We start from the raw sequence: 17,815 nt of genomic DNA on the forward strand, positions 1-17,815 counted from the left end.
AGATGTTAAAGATACAAGAATACAAATCAGTCCGCAGAGTTTATTGTTTTCTTGGATTGGGATTTTAAATCACTGAATTTCAGTTATAGATTTCTTGTCCATTTGGCATTACTGTGCTCAGAACTCTGTATGATTAGCTTGGCATTTTTCATCCAACATTCCTCAATCCTCTCTCACCTACCCACATAAGAGAATATTACCCATTAAGGTTGAGAAATAAATCCTTACACATGTAGTGAGAGATTTGTTTAATTAACACTGATACTTGGGCATCACCCACCTGTAGGCAGCAACAAGGCCTGGCAGGTGATTGCAGCTACCTAGCACCCCTAATCAGTGCTGAGTTAGTCATAGACTGGTATGTGCTAACACCAGGTTGAAACTGGGGGTGGCACCTTTGAGGAAAGACACTGTGGTGTCTTCTCCATAACTTCATGGGAGGAACCAAACACTAGCCAATCTCTTATTTTGTATCAGACATATTTGAATTTTAGGGAGGAAAGTGAGACAGAACTAGTGGGTGCAAATGGGGCTATTCTGGAACAACGGGGTTGTGTTATCAACTGGATAGTACTTATCTCTTCAGCACACAGGAAAGTGTGTTAAACTGGTACCCTCCGCTCTGCTCATATGTGTTACCAAGAACTGGTTGGCAGATCTAGAATGCTGCCTCCCCGTATGTCTACAACACTCAGGAATTGCAGATCTCATAAATAATTGATTCTTCTTACGAGGGCAATTCGGAAATAAACCACCATTTGGTTATCGATGACAGACACTCGCAGATGCAGAACTTTTATTGTACACATTAGAAAACTACAACATTACATTACTTTGCGACAGAATCACCATTCAAAATGAGGCACTCATCATAACATCTTACAAGGTTTGAAACTCCTTAGTAATAGTCGCTCGGCACCAAATCTGGGCTATGGGGGTTGGGAAGCATTATTTTGAACCAACACCACACCGGAAGTGGTGCCATAGAAAATCCCACCAAATGTGAAGATGGCAAAGGAGTACTGCTAGTGAAGTTCATGGAGCCTGGTTCGACCATCAGTTCAGATGCCTACTGTGAAACGTTCTGAAAACACAGACGAGCCATCCATATAACAAGCGTCGGGGCATGCTGACTTCCGGTGTGGTGTTGGTTCACAATAATGCTCGCCTGCACACCGCTAGACGCACCCAAGAATGTTTGAAGCAGTTCCGTTGGGATGTTTTTGATCACACACCCCCATAGCCCAGATTTGGCACTGAGCGACTACTATTAAGGAATTTCAAACCTTGTAAGATGTTATGACAAGTGCCTCAATTTGAATGGCAATTATGTCAAAAAGTAATGTAATGTTGTAGTTTTCTAATGGGTATAATAAAGGTTCTGTATCTGTGAGTGTCTGTCATTGACAACCAAACGGAGGTTTATTTCCGAATTGCCCTCGTATTTTAAAGCAGGAGGGGGAATCTTGAATCAGTGAGTCAGATACATCCCATCTTTAATGCCATCCAGCTCAGGCAAGTTCATGGTGCTTGTTTTCCAAAAGAGAATGCTCACCCCCCCCAAAAAAAAGAGGTAGAGCACTGAAAGTATTCCAGTTCCAAGTACAAGTCCTTGATGTACGACAACAATTGGCCCCAGAATATCTGTTATTAAACAAGAGTCACATGGGATTTTACAGTCTTTTCTTGCCACAGTTACTAAGCAAATCACTGCAGTTGTTAAATGAGCCTTGCAGTTGTTATGTGAGTGGAGCTTCGCCCCCCCCCCCTTTGACTTTGCTTGTCAGAAACCAATTGGGAAAGTTGCAAATGGCGATCACATGAGCCCAGGATGCTAAAACCATCCTAAATACACCCAGGTTGTCAAACACCCAAATTTTGATCACACAACCGTGGGAATGCTGTGAAGGTCATAAGTGGGAGAACCATGTCATAAGTTACTTCTTCATTGCCATTGTTGAAAGATCACTAAACAAGGATTGCCTGTATTGTTCAGTTCAGGGGTCTTCCAACTTGGCCCTTTTATGACTTGTGGACTTCAACTCCCAGAATTCCTCAGCCAGGCATGCTGGCTGAGGAATTCTGGGAGTTGAAGTCCACAAGTCATAAGAGGGCCAAGTTTGAAGACCTCTGGTTTAGTTGCTGTATCCAAGCAGCATAACTTTCCTGTTCCCTGAAAGAGCAGGTGCGTTTCTTTAGCTTCCTCACATTCCAGGGTTAGCTGTAGGTTGGCTTCACACACTGCACTAAGCCAAAAGATGACTTTTTTGGTTTAGTATGTTGTGTGAACTCTGTCATAGTGGCTAAACCATGGATAAGACAAACTACTATTTATGCAGTTATAGGTATCTTAAGGCCTCCAGCACTACATGAAACTACCAGATCTGATTGCAACTTCCAAAGATCTGAATGTTGTTGTTGTTAGCTGCGAAGTCGTGTCCGACCCATCGCGACCCTATGGACAACATTCCTCCAGGCCTTCCTGTCTTCTACCATCTTCTGGAGTCCATTTAAGCTCACACCTACTGCTTCAGTGACTCCATCCAGCCACCTCATTCTCTGTCGTCCCCTTCTTCTATTGCTCTCGATCTTTCCCAGCATTAGGCTCTTCTCCAGTGAGTCCTTCCTTCTCATTAGGTGGCCAAAGTATTTGAGTTTTAGCTTCAGGATCTGGCCTTCTAAAGAGCAGTCAGGATTGATCTCCTCTAGGACTGACCGGTTTGATCGTCTTGCAGTCCAAGGGACTCGCAGGAGTCTTCTCCAGCACCAGAGTTCAAAGGCCTCAATTCTTTGGCGCTCAGCCTTTCTTATGGTCCAACTTTCACTGCCATACATTGCAACTGGGGAGACCATAGCCTTGACTATACGTACTTTTGTTGACAGGGTGATGTCTCTGCTTTTTAGTGTGCTGTCTAGATTTGCCATGGCTTTCCTCCCCAGGAGCAAGCGTCTTTTAATTTCTTGGCTACAGTCCCCATCTGCAGTGATCTTGGAGCCCAGGAAAATAAAATCTGTCACTACCTCCATTTCTTCCCCATCTATTTGCCAAGAATTGAGAGGGCCAGATGCCATGATCTTGGTTTTCTTAATGTTAAGTTTCAACCCAAGTTTTGCACTCTCCTTCTTCACCCGCAACAAGAGGCTCTTTAGTTCTTCTTCACTTTCTGCCATTAGAGTGGTATCATCTGCGTATCTTAGGTTGTTGATATTTCTTCCGGCAATCTTAATTCCAACTTTTGATTCATCTAGCCCTGCCTTTCTCATGATGTGCTCTGCATATAAGTTAAATAGGCAGGGCGACAGTATACAGCCTTGCCGGACTCCTTTCCCAATTTTGAACCAATCAGTGGTTCCGTGTCCAGTTCTCACTGTTGCTTCTTGACCCGCATATAGGTTTCTCAAGAGACAAATAAGATGGTCTGGTACTCCCATCTCTTTAAGAACTTGCCACAGTTTGTTATGATCCACACAATCAAAGGCTTTAGCATAGTCAATGAAGCAGAAGTAGATGTTTTTCTGGAACTCCCTAGCTTTCTCCATGATCCAGCGTATGTTGGCAATTTGATCTCTAGTTCCTCTGCCTCTTCGAAATCCTGCCTGTACTTCTGGTAGTTCTCGATCCACATACTGCTGAAGTCTAGCTTGTAGGATTTTAAGCATGACTTTACTAGCATGAGAAATGAGTGCAATGGTGCGATAGTTTGAACATTTTTTGGCACTGCCTTTCTTTGGAATTGGAATGTAAACTGATCTTTTACAATCCTGTGGCCACTGTTGAGTTTTCCAAATTTGCTGGCAAATTGAGTGTAGCACTTTTACTGCACTGTCTTTTAAGATTTTGAATAGCTCAGCTGGAATACTGTCACCTCCACTAGCTTTGTTGTTGCTCAGCTTTTCTAAGGCCCCCTTCACCTCACATTCTAGGATGTCTGGCTCGAGGTCAGTGACCACCTCATTGTGATTATCTGGGACATTAAGCTCATTCTTGTATAGTTCTTCTGTGTAATTTTGCCACCTCTTCTTAATCTCTTCTGCCTCTGTTAGGTCCCTGCCATTTTGGTCCTTTATCATGCCCATTTTGGCATGAAACGTTCCCTTCATCTCTCCAATTTTCTTGAAAAGATCTCTGGTCCTCCCTATTCTATTGTTTTCTTCTATTTCTTTGCATTGTTCATTTAAGAAGGCATTCTTATCTCTTCTAGCTATTCTCTGGAATTCTGCATTCAATTGGGCATATCTATGTTTTTCTCCCTTGCCTTTCGCTTCCCTCCTTTCCTCAGCTATTTGCAAAGCTTCCTCAGACAGCCATTTTGCTTTCTTGCATTTCTTTTTCTTTGGGATGGTTTTGGTTGCTACCTGTTGTACAATGTCGCGAACCTCTGTCCATAGTTCTTCAGGCACTCTGTCTATCAGATCTAATTCCTTAAATCTATTTGTCACCTCTACTGTATATTCAACAGGGATATGATTTAATTCATACCTGAGTGGCCAAGTGCTTTTCCCTACTTTCTTCAGTTTAAGACTAAACTTTGCAAGGAGAAGCTCATGGTCTGAGCCACAGTCAGCTCCTGGTCCTGATCTGAATACTACAACAATAAAAAGTTGTTTTACAGTGACTGGCTTTTTGGGGTGGGAAATTCACAGGACAAATATTGTAAACCCTAAAATTTAAAATTAAACTTAAAAAGTCTTTCTTGAATTGAGCACATCTTCATGGACCTGTCTGCGAACTTTTCTTGACAACAGTTCAAAAATGGTATTGCCTTATTTAGAGATTTTTTTTTTAGTGACTCCCCCATCTAAATATTAACTTGTTCTGATCCTACTTAGGTTTTTTTCCCCATGGAGCAAAGTGGATTTCCCATTCCTTGTCGATAGGTAAATCCACTCTAATGGGTACTCAGTTAATCATTGTTTAAGCATATAGCAATAAAGGTAATCTTCAACTTACAAATATAACAACAACAACAATGACAATGACAACGATAACGCCAACAACAACAACAACAATATTAATAATGTTGGAAGGCACCTTGGAGGCCATCTAGTCCAACCCCCTGCTCAGGCAGGAAACCCTATAGTATACCATTTGAGACAAATGGCTGTCCAGTCTCTTCTTAAAAACCTCCAGTGTTGGAGTATTCACAGCTTCTGGAGGCAGGTTGTTCCACTGATTAATTGTTCTGTCAGGAAATTTCTCCTTAGTTCTAGGTTGCTTCTCTCTTTGGTTAGTTTCCATCCGTTGTTTCTTGTCCTGCCTTCAGGTGCTTTGGAAAATAGCTTGGCTCCCTCTTCTATGTGGCAGCCCCTGAGATATCAGAACACTGCTATCATGTTCCCCTTCGTGCTTCTCTTGATTAAAGTAGACATACCCAATTCCAGCAACTGTTCCTTATGTGTTTTAGCCTCCAGTCCCTTGATCATCTTTGTTGCTTGTTATGTACTGGGCTCATTAGTAATACCACGTGGGTTGCTGGAGCAGCTAACGGCTCTCCAGCAACCCAGACTACAAGTCTCCAGTGCCACTATCCCTAGGCGGCAATGGTTGCTTCAAACCTATTGGCTGCCACGTAGGGGCTAGACTATATATTGCGGCTAGTTGCAGCCATTTCCTCAGTACAGATTCTGCAAGAAATAAGCTATGAGTTTTCCTGTACTCATTTACCTTGTCTTCATTCCTGTGCCAAAGAACCCGCTACATAACACTGGCGACGAAGGTGGGATCCTGCTTCCCTGAAAAAGAGCTGAAGGCAGTGCACGCCGGAGGAAAAAGGGGAAGGCAGTGCACGCCGGAGGAAAAAGGCATTTCTCCCCCCCCCCCCAAGGTCGGCTAACAAGCTACACTAGCGACCTTGTGCTCAGTGGACTCATTCCCAGAGCCTGGGAAGCAGGATTCGGAAGAAAATGCAGGAACCAGCAAAGACAGAATGCTGAAGGTCGGGAGAGAATTCAAGAATTCGATGTGAAGCACCCAGAGGAATGGCCATCATATGTGTCCCAGGTAGAAAACTACCTCTGGGCAAATCAGATCACAGAAGAAGGACTGAAGGCCGCAATGCTACTCTGCTTATGCGGCCCAGCAACCTTTGATTTGGCCAAGAACTTTTTTGCTCCGACACCGATAGAATCGGTCTCCTATGCAGACCTCAGAAAGAAGCTAACTGAACATTTCCAGCCCAAGATGTCTGAAACGGCTTGGAGTTTGACCAGAGAGTGCAGCAACCTGGTGAATCAGCTTCAGAATTCATCGCGGGCCTGAGGCAGGCCGCTCGCCTATGCAAATTCTCAAACTTAGAGGAGAGACTTTGAGACTGGCTTGTCTGAGGCCTACAGAACCGAATGCTTCAACAGAGACTCTTTGCCAGACAGAACTTAATGTTTTCAGAAGCACAAGATGAAGTAATGGCCAACGAAGCCGCTGGAAGCGCAGTTCAAACAGTACAGCCTGCCCAAACGACAAAGCATGAAGAAACGGTCCACAACAAGGACACCAAATGCACCAAAGAATCTTCCGAGGAAGAAGAGCCTGGAATCAACAGACTCCAAAAGCAACCCAACACGCAACAGCGCAACAGCCAGCAGCAAGAGAACACTTACAAGGCAGTTCTCTTTCCTAGATGTAAAGGGTGCGGTGGCAACCATTTTCACGCCGATTGCAGATTCCGATCAGCCACTTGCGGAAGGATAGGCCACATCGCAGCGGTTTGCAGAGCCCGCCAGAGAGACCGGCCACCCAAACACCAGTTGGAAGGACCAACTAGGAGAGGTACTAGGGCCCAGGGTCTGGTTAGTGTGGGGTTTTTCAGAAGCCGAAGAAGCGTGTGCCACACCGGGGCCCGACGCCCCCTCAAACCTAAACTCAGACTCTTGGTAGAGCTATAAGGAGTTCCATGTAAGATGGAATTGGACTCTGGCTCTGCAGTTTCAATTATTTCTCAAGACACTTTTAACTTCGTGTGTAGGCACAGTAACAATTGGGCCAAACTAAGGCCCTCAGACATAATCCTAACTGACTTTCAAAATGCTCAATTTAAAGTTAAGGGACGAGCCACTTTGACGGTAAAATTTAAGGGGTTTTATGGGCACCTGGATGTCATAGTAGTAGGGGGCCAGAGAACGAGTCTCATTGGACTTGATTGGTTTGATGCCTTAGGTATTCAGATTACTGGTATCAACCGGACACAAACTGTAGACCTTGCATCAGTATGTGAGGATTATGCAGATGTTTTTGATTCAGCCCTAGGAACATACACAGGCCCACCTATCTCATTTAAGGTAGATCCCAATGTAGTTCCAATCAGGGTTAAGCCTTGAAGGGTCCCCTTTGCCTTAAAACATAAAATTGATTCAGAAATTGATAAGCTTGTAGAACAGGGTGTTTTACAGCCTGTTGATGGTGGGGAGTGGAAAACTCCTATAGTCACTCCACTTAAAGCCAACGGGGAAATTCGCATTTGCGCTGACTATAAATGCACTCTAAATAAAGCCCTCAAGCAACACGCTTACATGGTACCTGTGGTCAACCACATTTTAGCCTCCTTGCAAGGGGGTACTATCTTTGCTAAACTTGATTTAGCACAGGCCTATCAACAATTGCCGGTTGATGAGGCCACAGCAGCGGCTCAGACGATCGTGACTCACAGGGAGGCTTTCAAAGTTAAACACTTACAATTTGGAGTCAGTGTTGCACCTGGCATTTTCCAGGGAATCATGGAGCATACACTTAAGGGTATTCAGGGCGTCTGCCCTTATTTTGATGATGTTCTTATTGCCGGGGAATCCCCAGAAGTACTAGCCAGTAGGCTCAGAGCTGTTTTGCAGAGGCTTCGTGAAGCAGGCCTCAAATTAAAAAAGAGCAAGTGTAGTATTGGGGTTCCTTCAACAGAATTCCTGGGTTTCCGAATTGATGCTAACGGCATTCACCCTGCTGATTCTAAAGTGAAGGCTGTTAAAATGGCTCCTAGTCCCAGATCCAAAGGAGAGCTACAAGCATTCTTGGGCCTCTAAACTTCTATCACACATTTCTACCTCATAAGGCCGCACTAGCAGAGTCCCTCCACAGGCTTTTAGATAAGAAAGCTCCATGGAAATGGACTAAATTACATGAAAAAAGTTTCCAGGACTTAAAAGCACTTTTGTCAGAAAATTCCACTGTAACTCACTACAAAGAGTCTAACCAGTATGTCTTGCATGTGGGGGTAGTTTTAAGTCACATAGAAAGGAATGGAACACAGGTTCCTATAGCATTTGCTGAAGGACATTGTCCTCTGCTGAGCACAACTATGCTCAGATTGACAAAGAGGCCCTAGCCATTGTTGCTGGAATAAAAAAAATTCCATGACTATTTATATGGCAGGGACTTCATGGTCTTTACAGACCACAAACCTCTGTTGGGACTTTTCACAACAGACAAACAAACCCCCCACATACTGTCACCAAGAATGCTGAGATGGTCTATTTTTCTATTTGCATACATTTTTAAATTGATTCACAAACCGGTTAAAGAAATGGGCCATGCTGATGGCCTCAGCAGACTACCACTGCCACTAATGGAACCAGATCCAGCTCCAGCTGCTAGAATTCTGTCCATACAGGACCTACCTGAATTCCCCCTTCATGCGGGGGACATTGCTGCTGAAACTGCCACAGATAGAACACTTAGTAGAGTATTGTCATGGGTATACACAGGCTGTTGGATAAAAGCCCAGGTTCTGAATTTCAGAACTATTTTGTCAGAAGGCATGAGTGATCTGCCCACAAGGGGTGCATTTTATGGGGAAACAGTCATAATTCCATCCTCCCTAAGAGACAGGGTTTTACAGTCATTACATGAAGGCCATCCAGGCATTGTCAGAATGAAAGCTTTAGCTAGAAGCTACCTTTGGTGGCCTGGCCTTGATAAGGACATTGAGGCACAAGTCCATGATTGTTATACATGCCAGCAATCGAGGCCTGAAATGCCACAGGCTCCAGTTCACAGGTGGGAGGAAACACACACTCCCTGGTTTAGGATTTACATAGACTACACTGAGCCTTTTCAGGGACAGCTCTTCCTTATAGTAGTGGATAGCCACTCAAAATGGCTGGAATTCCAGTTCCTAACATGACTACTGCTAGGACCATCCAGGTGCTGAGAAAACTCTTTGCCACACATGGGCTGCCAGATGTCTTAGTTTCAGACAATGGGGCCCAATTCACTGCTGCTGAATTTCAGGCCTTCCTTAGAGCTAATCTCATCAGACATGCAACATCTGCGCCTTTTCATCTGTCTTCTAATGGTCAAGCTGAACTCATGGTGAGGACAACGAAGGAATCACTCAAGCGCATTGTCACAGGTGACTGGCATCACAGATTGGCAGATTTTCTTCTATGCCAGCATTCTATGCCCTGCACTGCTACAGGCAAAAGTCCTGCAGAACTATGTTGGGGGAGGTGCTTGATCACTAAACTGGACAGGTTGCATCCAGATACAGTGGCAGCAGAAGCCTCTCACCAAAACCCCCTAGGGGGCTGCAAATGGGCGATTGGGTTTGGACCAGGAACTATGGTCATGGGAATCTGTGGGTTCCTGGTCAAATTACCAAAGCATCCGGGCCCCTGTCTTATGAAGTGGGGTTGGAGGGAGGGTGAGTTGTCAGACGCCATATTGATCAACTCAGAAAACGGTTTCCAGAATGGCCACTAAGTGAGGACTGCATCATAAGTCCCTCCCAAGGTCCTCAAACCTGCGGCCAAGCCAGCCCTCACATGGACTTTCAAGACTTTTCCTTCATAACTGAGGAGGAACCAGAGGGAGAAGTGGGGAGTCCAGGAATGCAACTTGGATCCCCTAAAGGAGCAAGCCAACTGGACTTCAGCAACCGCTGTGCCTACTCTGCTGATCAGTCTGACTCTGGGGTGGGCCAGCCTGGAGAGGCCAGCCAGAGAGCATCTAATCCCCTTGACTCAGGAGCACCCAGGGACACAGGTCTACCCAGCCCACTGGGTAAGCTGGTAGACCACAAAGTGACTGGAACTCCGAGACGTTCCACTAGGGCACACAAGCCTCCTTCATATCTTGCTGATTATGTTGTAAAATAAAGAGCTATAATATTGTTGTATTGCAGCTTGCCACTGTACTACAGAAACTTGCGTTATGATGTTAACTATCTACCGTACTGTCAGTGAAGGCATATTCATTCAGATGCTATGATGTAACTGTCTAGTGTGCTGTCAATGAAGCCTATTCATTCAGACGTTGTTTAATAACATTGTAACCTATGGTATATGGTTTTTTTTCCTATTACTATTATTTAAGTTGTTTTGATATTGAGTCTTGATAATTGCATTAAAACTAACTTGTGTTAATATTGTCTAATCTAAGAGGGGAGAGGTGTTATGTACTGGGCTCATTACTAATACCAGGTGGGTTGCTGGAGCAGCTAATGGCTCTCCAGAAACCCAGAGTACAAGTCTCCAGTGCTACTATTGGCTATCCCTAGGCAGCAATGTTTGCTTCAAACCTATTGGCTGCCGCCTAGGGGCTAGACTATATATGGCGGATAGTTGCAGCCATTTCCTCAGTACAGATTCTGCAAGAAATAAACTATGAGTTTTTCTGTACTCATTTACCTTGTCTTCATTCCCGCGCCAAAGAACCCGCTACACAACATTGCTCTTCTCTGTACTCTTTCTAGAGTCTCAACATCTTTTTTACATCGTGGTGACCAAAACTGGATGCAGTATTCCAAGTGTGGCCTTACCCAGTGTTGGGATTCAAATATGTGAACAACTGGTTCTCTATGTAGATGCCACTTCTGGAAGCCTATTCTGTTCCTGGGCAACAAAAAATTAGCTACTGGTTCTGCCGAACTGGTGCGAACTGGCTGAATCCCACCACTGGCCTTACCATGGCATTGTAAAGTGGTATTAACACTTCATGTGATCTTGATTCTATCCCTCTGTTAATGCAGCGTAGCACTGTGTTGGCTTTTTTGGCAGCTGCAGCACACTGCTGGCTCATATTGAAGTGATTGTCCACTAGGACTCCAAGATCCTTCTCACAGTTACTAGTACTGAGCAAGGTACCACCTACACCAGGGGTAGGCAACCTTGGCTCTTTTATGACTCATGGACTTCAACTCCCAGAATTCCTGAGCCAGCATGGCTCAGTTTGGAAACCTCTCCCTTTCTCCTCAGCATAGCTGGCTCAGGAATTCTGGGAGCTGAAGTCCATGAGTCACAAAAGAGCCAAGGTTGCCTACCCCTGACCTATACTATACCTGTGCATTTGGCTTTTCCTGCCTAAATGTAGAACCTTACTGTTTTCACCATTGAATTTCATAGTGACCATTCAAAGTTACAGTGACACTGGAAAAAGTGACTTACACCTGGTCCTCACACTTCTGACTGTCATAGCATCCTTACAGACAGACATAGGATCAAAAGTTGAATGCTTGGCAACCTCTTCTCTTGTCTCTCACCTAACCATGTGACTTGATTGATTTGATTATGTGCCATGGAGTTGGTATCAATCTTAGTGACTACATAGGAGAATCTGTGCTCAACTTGGTCCTTCAGTTTTTCCAACAAATAACACCTACCTTACAAGTAACTAATATAATTACACCATGAACTGGTTAATAGCTGTGCATCTTTGTTTTCCTCCTCTAACTCAGTGGCCATTAGGAGGGAAAATCATTTTCAACTTCTGTTTTAGTATAATGGTGAGTAGATTTCAAATACTGCCGGTTGGATCTAATGTTTTTGATTAGGTCCCACGTATGAACCAGATATGGCAGGCATTTCTATCTTGCAAATGAGGACAAGCACATCCTTAGCCTTGGGGTAATCATCGTAAAAACCAAGCTCTGTTCCTGGTATTCCTTAAATGTCCTTAAAAAAAGGTAAAGCTTCCCCCGCACATGCGTGCTAGTCGTTTCCGACTCTAGGAGCCGGTGCTCCGTTTCAAAGCCGAAGAGCCAGCGCTTGTCCGAGGACGTCTCCGTGGTCATGTGGCCGGCATGACTAGACACCAAAGGTGCACGGAACGCTGTTACCTTCCCACCGTAGTGGTCCCTATTTTTCAACTTGCATTTTTACATGCTTTCGAACTGCTAGGTTGGCAGAAGCTGGGACGAGTAACAGGCGCTCACTCTGTTACACGGCACTCGGGATTCGACCCACCAAACTGCCGACCTTCTGATTGACAACCTCAGCGTCCTAAACCACTGAGCCACCGCGTCCCTTTTTAAATATCCTTAGGGGGGCAGAAATTTCTGGGTTTCTTTTATTATTATTATTATTATTTTATAGAGAAATGATTGGGTTTGGTTCTTTTTCATTTTAAGGGAGCTATTCCTGGATGTATTGGTTTCATGCTCACAACAACATCAAAATTCTGCATAACATTTGCAAATTGCAGAGATCTCCAGCTAATCCTGATATTCTAGCTTCTATCCACCAGAAACACTTTATCTGTCAACTTGTCTTTGGGTATCCTATGTATTTGTTTCATTCTAGACAGTTTCTTTGTTTTTATTTAGGCTAAAGAACAAAATATATTTAACCATTCTGCCCCCCCCCCCAAGTTGATGCTACAGTGGATTTCTGTTAATTGTTACTACTCACAGAGCTTTTTTTCTTAATTGGTCTAAAAAGTGCACAATTTTCACCAGATTCCAAAAAAAATTAAAAATAAACCCTACTAGTATTTATCTTTTTATTCCCAATCTCCAGCAGAGTACTTTATTATTGATATCCAAGAGGCTCCATGCCTGTCCTAAATGGGATAATGAGGCTTTTCAACAACCTTATAATAGCAACAAAATGTAAAGATCACATTTATTTACATGCTATTAAAAGTTGCAACACCTCTTTTGAGTCAAGATCAACTCTTGTTTATTTTGCAATCTCGCTACTGCAGTGTTTCTCATCCTTGCCAATTTTAAACTGTATGGACTTCAGTTCCCAGAAATCCTCAGCCTCCATGGTTCACGCAACTTACAGCTGCCAAGATTGAGAAACACTGCAGTAATGTAATGTTCTTGTCAGTAATACAGAAGAGGCCGGCCATGCTTCCAAAGCATTCTTTTCAACTTCTTCATCTAAATTACAACCATAGGATGTTCTGGAGAAGTCCCATCCAAGTATTGAGCAGGTCCAACCCTGCTTAGCTTTTTGAGTTCAGCTAGGATGGTGTTGTCATGCCATTAAAGTCAATAATGCTGGGGGGAAAAATCACCAAATGACCTTGTAATACTTGGGTTCCCTCCCAGTGAGTATTTCGAACTGCTGAATGGGTCCCTAGAATATACGCAGTTCTTCTTGGCTATTTTTACCTATGGCTTCTGCAATTTCATACCTCTATTAAAAGTGGGAGAAATCTACATTAAGCCTAATGAAACCTCTTACCTATCATCAAAAGAGGTGGAGAAAACTGAAAGAGGACAAATATATATTTGTGTAAATTTGGACTTGCAAATTGGTCTGTACAATAATTTAAGCAAAAAATATAATCCATCTCAGTTGAATTTGGAAGAGAATAACTAGATGTTTCTGTGTATTGTTCTGCTTGGCTACCCAGCTGCTTAGTATGGATGGGTAATTTCAAGGCCATAGTTTTATCTTGAAACTGGACACATGCTGGAGGGATTTTCAACTAAGAGGGTACTCTCAAGTTGGGGTATATTAGCACCTTAATCTAGCAATTTGTTTGCTGAACAACTGCAAGCCTAAATGTACCCCAAATTCATCCTTTCAGTTGGGGTACAGTAGCACCCTAATCTAGCAATTTGTTTTCTGAACAACTGGAAGCCTAAAATTCAATATAATCCTTTCCTGTTCTTTTAAAGAACCCAAGAATTCTGTTTCTTACAATTTTTGTTCCTCTTACAGACTTCAGAAATGTAAAGAACTTATTTATATTTTTAAAAACCCCAATTCTATACTCAACTCTTTCTCTTCTGAACTGTTTAATTCCATTTCTTTCCGAGTATTTGAGATATCCCAAATTCTTAAATCTTTATTAAGGCAGGGTGTGCTTTTACCATCAACTACTGGTTATTCAAAGTATACTTTTTACTTTTATCTGGAGTCTCTGCCTTTTTATTTCTCCTACCTCCTTTCAGGACATTTTCTTGCATATGATGGACGGTCCCTTTTTTTCCTGTCTCACATCTGAAATGTCCATTCTTGTTTGTTAAAAAGCCTGCCTAGCAAGAAGTTCAACAGGCAATGGAAATACAGCCTGTCATGTAGCCATTAACAGAGGCATGGCGGAACTTCTGCTTCTCCAGATATCACTAAGATATATCTCAACATGCTGGTTAAAGCTGTTGGGAGTTAAGAGTCCAACCACATATGGACAGCCACAGATTCCCACGTTAAGCTATCAGCACCCTTCAAGAGAGAGAAGAGTCCTGACCATAATATTATCAGTCTTTTTGACTGACAACTATTGTTTTAATCTAAGTTTCCACAATTTGATGATCTCCAGATTTATCAAAACTACAAGTTCCAGAATTTCCAGCCAGGATCCCCCTTTGTATCCCAGCACAAAGAAAAGGAAAAAGTAGAACTACCACCAGAACACAAGACAAGGAACAACAGATGGAAACTAATCAAGGAGAGAAGCAACGTGGAATTAAAGAGAAACTTCCTAACAATGAGGACAATTAACCAGTGGAACAGCTGGCCTTCAGGAGTAGTGGGTGCTTCATCACTCGAGGTTTTAAAGATGAGACTGGACAGCCACTTGTCTGAAATGATATAGGGACTCCTGCTTGAGCAGGGGGCTGGACTAGAGGACCTCCAAGGTCCCTTCCAGCTCTATTCTGATTAATTGAGGTTAATTAATTAATTGGGAAGATCAGTACATTAACTTCAGAGACCTCCTTTCTAATCACTAGGCCACTTTCTTTTTCAAATTACTTCTGGTTATCCTAGATCCCATATTCTCTGTCCACAGTTGGTGGCTTCCACACACTTCTTTCTTGAAATGCTAGCTGTGTGCCCCTATAGCTTGATTGTTCAAATTCTCTGCAATCATATTCTTCTTTCTCGATCAAGGATCCCCACTCCCTCAAGCCACAAGCTTCTAAATCTCCCTCAAACTGATAACCTCCACGAAGATGAGGACTACTGCTCACAGAATTCACAGCCACAGTAGCTAGGAAGTTGGGAACTACTGTACTGGTCCAGCCTACCTGGAGTATCTGAAACTAAAGTAGGCTCTCCTATCTTCTATGAGGATCTAGAATTCCTAGGTACTCCTCTGCAACCCAGAGTTCCATTATCTCACCGGATTTGCCCTTCAATCCCGATTGCCAGCAGAAGTATGATCCAGATTCTGCCTCCCATCTTTCGTCGGTTCAGTCCTTCTGCAGTTTCCAGCAGGAATTCCTTCCGTGTGTCCTGACTGTACTCGGATTATTTTTCTTGGGGATGGAGAAGTATATTTGCACTGGCTGGGGAGTAGTGTTATTGCCTCGCCCATAAGGCCCAGGAATGTGGGTTGTAGATCCTGACTGGTTAGGACTGCTGGGGTTTACCGCCTCTATTCTATGTAATTATTGGGGTTCATATTTCAACTGGCTAAGAGCACCTGAGCAAAAATTGCTTTGCTACTCTGATTAATGATCCGTGTACTTTGATAGCCCTGCATCTCATTGCTCATCGGGTGAGCTCAGTCAGTGGATCGCCTTAATGTTTGGCTAGCACTTGTGGGGGTTCCATGTTTGTGGTGTGCAAAACCTTAGGATTCAGAAACAAAATGATTTTCCTTGAAGACCTTAAACAGGTAGAGCCACTGTGGGTGGGGTAATATCTCTCTTGCCATCAAGACAGAGAGATTAATTTCTCAGCAGAAAATATTTTACGAGTCAGAGAAGACTGTTTTAATTTAAAAAAAACAACAAAAAACAAAATTAGGTAACTACAAGATACATAAAGAAGAAAAGAAAAAGAAAAAAATATAAAAATACCAAGGAAATCTACTGCAGTAGGAATAAAGAGACAGGTACAACTGGACATAGTAAAGTTCTCTCTCTCACTCACCAGACTACAATCTAGCCATTCAGATAAACCATAAAATCCATCCAAGTTTGATAAAATTGTAGCTCTTAGCTCTGATGTCTCCTTAATTTAACTTTGTAAATTTTTTTTATATTGTAGCAATTGAAGAGGCTTTACTAATCCACCCTCTTTTTTCCTGTTGTCCCAGATGTTGCAAACCTTTTGTTCAGGTGAGAACAAAAACTACACTTCATTAAAATGAAGTTACTGCAACGATCCCCAGTGTGTTTATTATTTTATCTCAATCTCACTTTAAAATATTTATGGCCACTAAGGAAGGGCTTGAGGAAACACTGAAAGGCTTTTGGAGACAACGAATTGTGAACTGCTTGCCTATGAGAACAGCATTGAGATGGCTGCAGTTGCTGATTATGTTAGGCAGAGTGAAACAGCTAACCAAAAACGACTCAAGAAGGACTCACTTTTTCATTTTGCAAGTCTTTCTTGAACTTAAGGCCAGTTAAGTTCATGCCCCATTCTCTTCTGTATAGATAATCCTCGACTTACAGCTCTAATTGAGTCAGGAATTATAGTCATAAATTGTGCTTTTTGTTAAGCTGGTCACCATGTGCCTGATTTTACGACCTTTTTTGTGATGGTCATTAAGCGTACCCATTTTCCTTAATGGGTATTTTTGCCAGAAACTGGAAGCAAAAAAAAAAAAAGATTAATAAATCACAAAGCACAGTCATGTGACTGTGGGATATTGCAATCATCCATAAATGCAGGCTGGTTGCAGAGCAGCCAAAATATGATCACATGACTGTGGCCCCCTGCAGGGAGCGGGCCGCCATAGAAACTTTGACTCTGGGTTGTAAGTAGTTCTGGGGAGGTCAGTTGTAATTTCAATCAGTAGGTGACCATTTGTAAGCTGAGGACTACCTGTAGTATTAACTTTCTTAGATCCTGGTTTTCTGATCCCAGAGAACTAATTTATGGCTAAATTTCTTGGGAACATTTTCATACTGTCATGTTTCTGCTCTCCAGTCCCTCAAAAATGGCTTGGAGTCAAATTGTTGCTGGTGATTTCAAAACACCCACATCGGTTTCCAACTAATCAAGAAGGGAATGCAAAGAACATATTAGTCAATGGTTCTCCCCTATAGTTTATGTTATGTACATCTGTAATTGCTAAAATGCCGTGTGGTGGTGGGGAAAGCCCTAATAAGCAGGCATATACATAGAATGAAGGCTATTGCTAAGCACATTGATTTGTGCTTAAATTGTAAGCCGCCCTGAGTCTTCGGAGAAGGGCGGGCTATAAATGGGATTAAAATAAAATAAAATAAAATAAAATAAAATAAAATAAAATAAAATAAAATAAAATAAAATAATAAAATAAAATAAAATAAAATAAATAAAATAAAATAAAATAAAATAAAATAATAAAATAAAATAAAATAAAATAAAATAAAATAAAATAAAATAAAATAAAATAAAATAATAAAATAAAATAAAATAAAATAAAAAATAAAATAAAATAATAAAATAAATAAAATAAAATAAAATAAAATAAATAAAATAAAATAATAAAATAAAATAAAATAATAAAATAAAATAAATAAAATAAAATAAAATAAAATAAAATAATAAATAAAATAAAATAAAATAAAATAAAATAAAATAAAATAATAAATAAAATAAAATAAAATAAAATAATAAAATAAAATAAATAAAATAAAATAAAATAAATAAAATAAAATAAAATAATAAATAAAATAAAATAAAATAAATAAAAAATAAAATAAAATAAAATAAAATA

General features: G+C 41.8%; 1 protein-coding gene across 1 annotated transcript in view; it reads right to left on the reverse strand.

Annotated features, from left to right (window-relative positions):
- Positions 1–15,339, reverse strand: part of LOC310648647 (cathepsin D-like) — a gene marked incomplete at both ends in the record, with an annotated part of 40,236 nt that extends 24,897 nt beyond the window's left edge. The window contains one exon of the mRNA XM_083376609.1: positions 15,281–15,339. Coding sequence (XP_083232735.1) covers positions 15,281–15,339 — 59 coding nt within the window. The remainder of the gene's footprint in view (positions 1–15,280) is intronic.
- Between the last annotated feature and the right edge of the window lie 2,476 nt (positions 15,340–17,815).

This window comes from Vipera ursinii, assembly GCF_947247035.1.
Source record: "Vipera ursinii genome assembly, chromosome: Z".
NCBI classification, from domain to species: Eukaryota; Metazoa; Chordata; class Lepidosauria; order Squamata; family Viperidae; genus Vipera; species Vipera ursinii.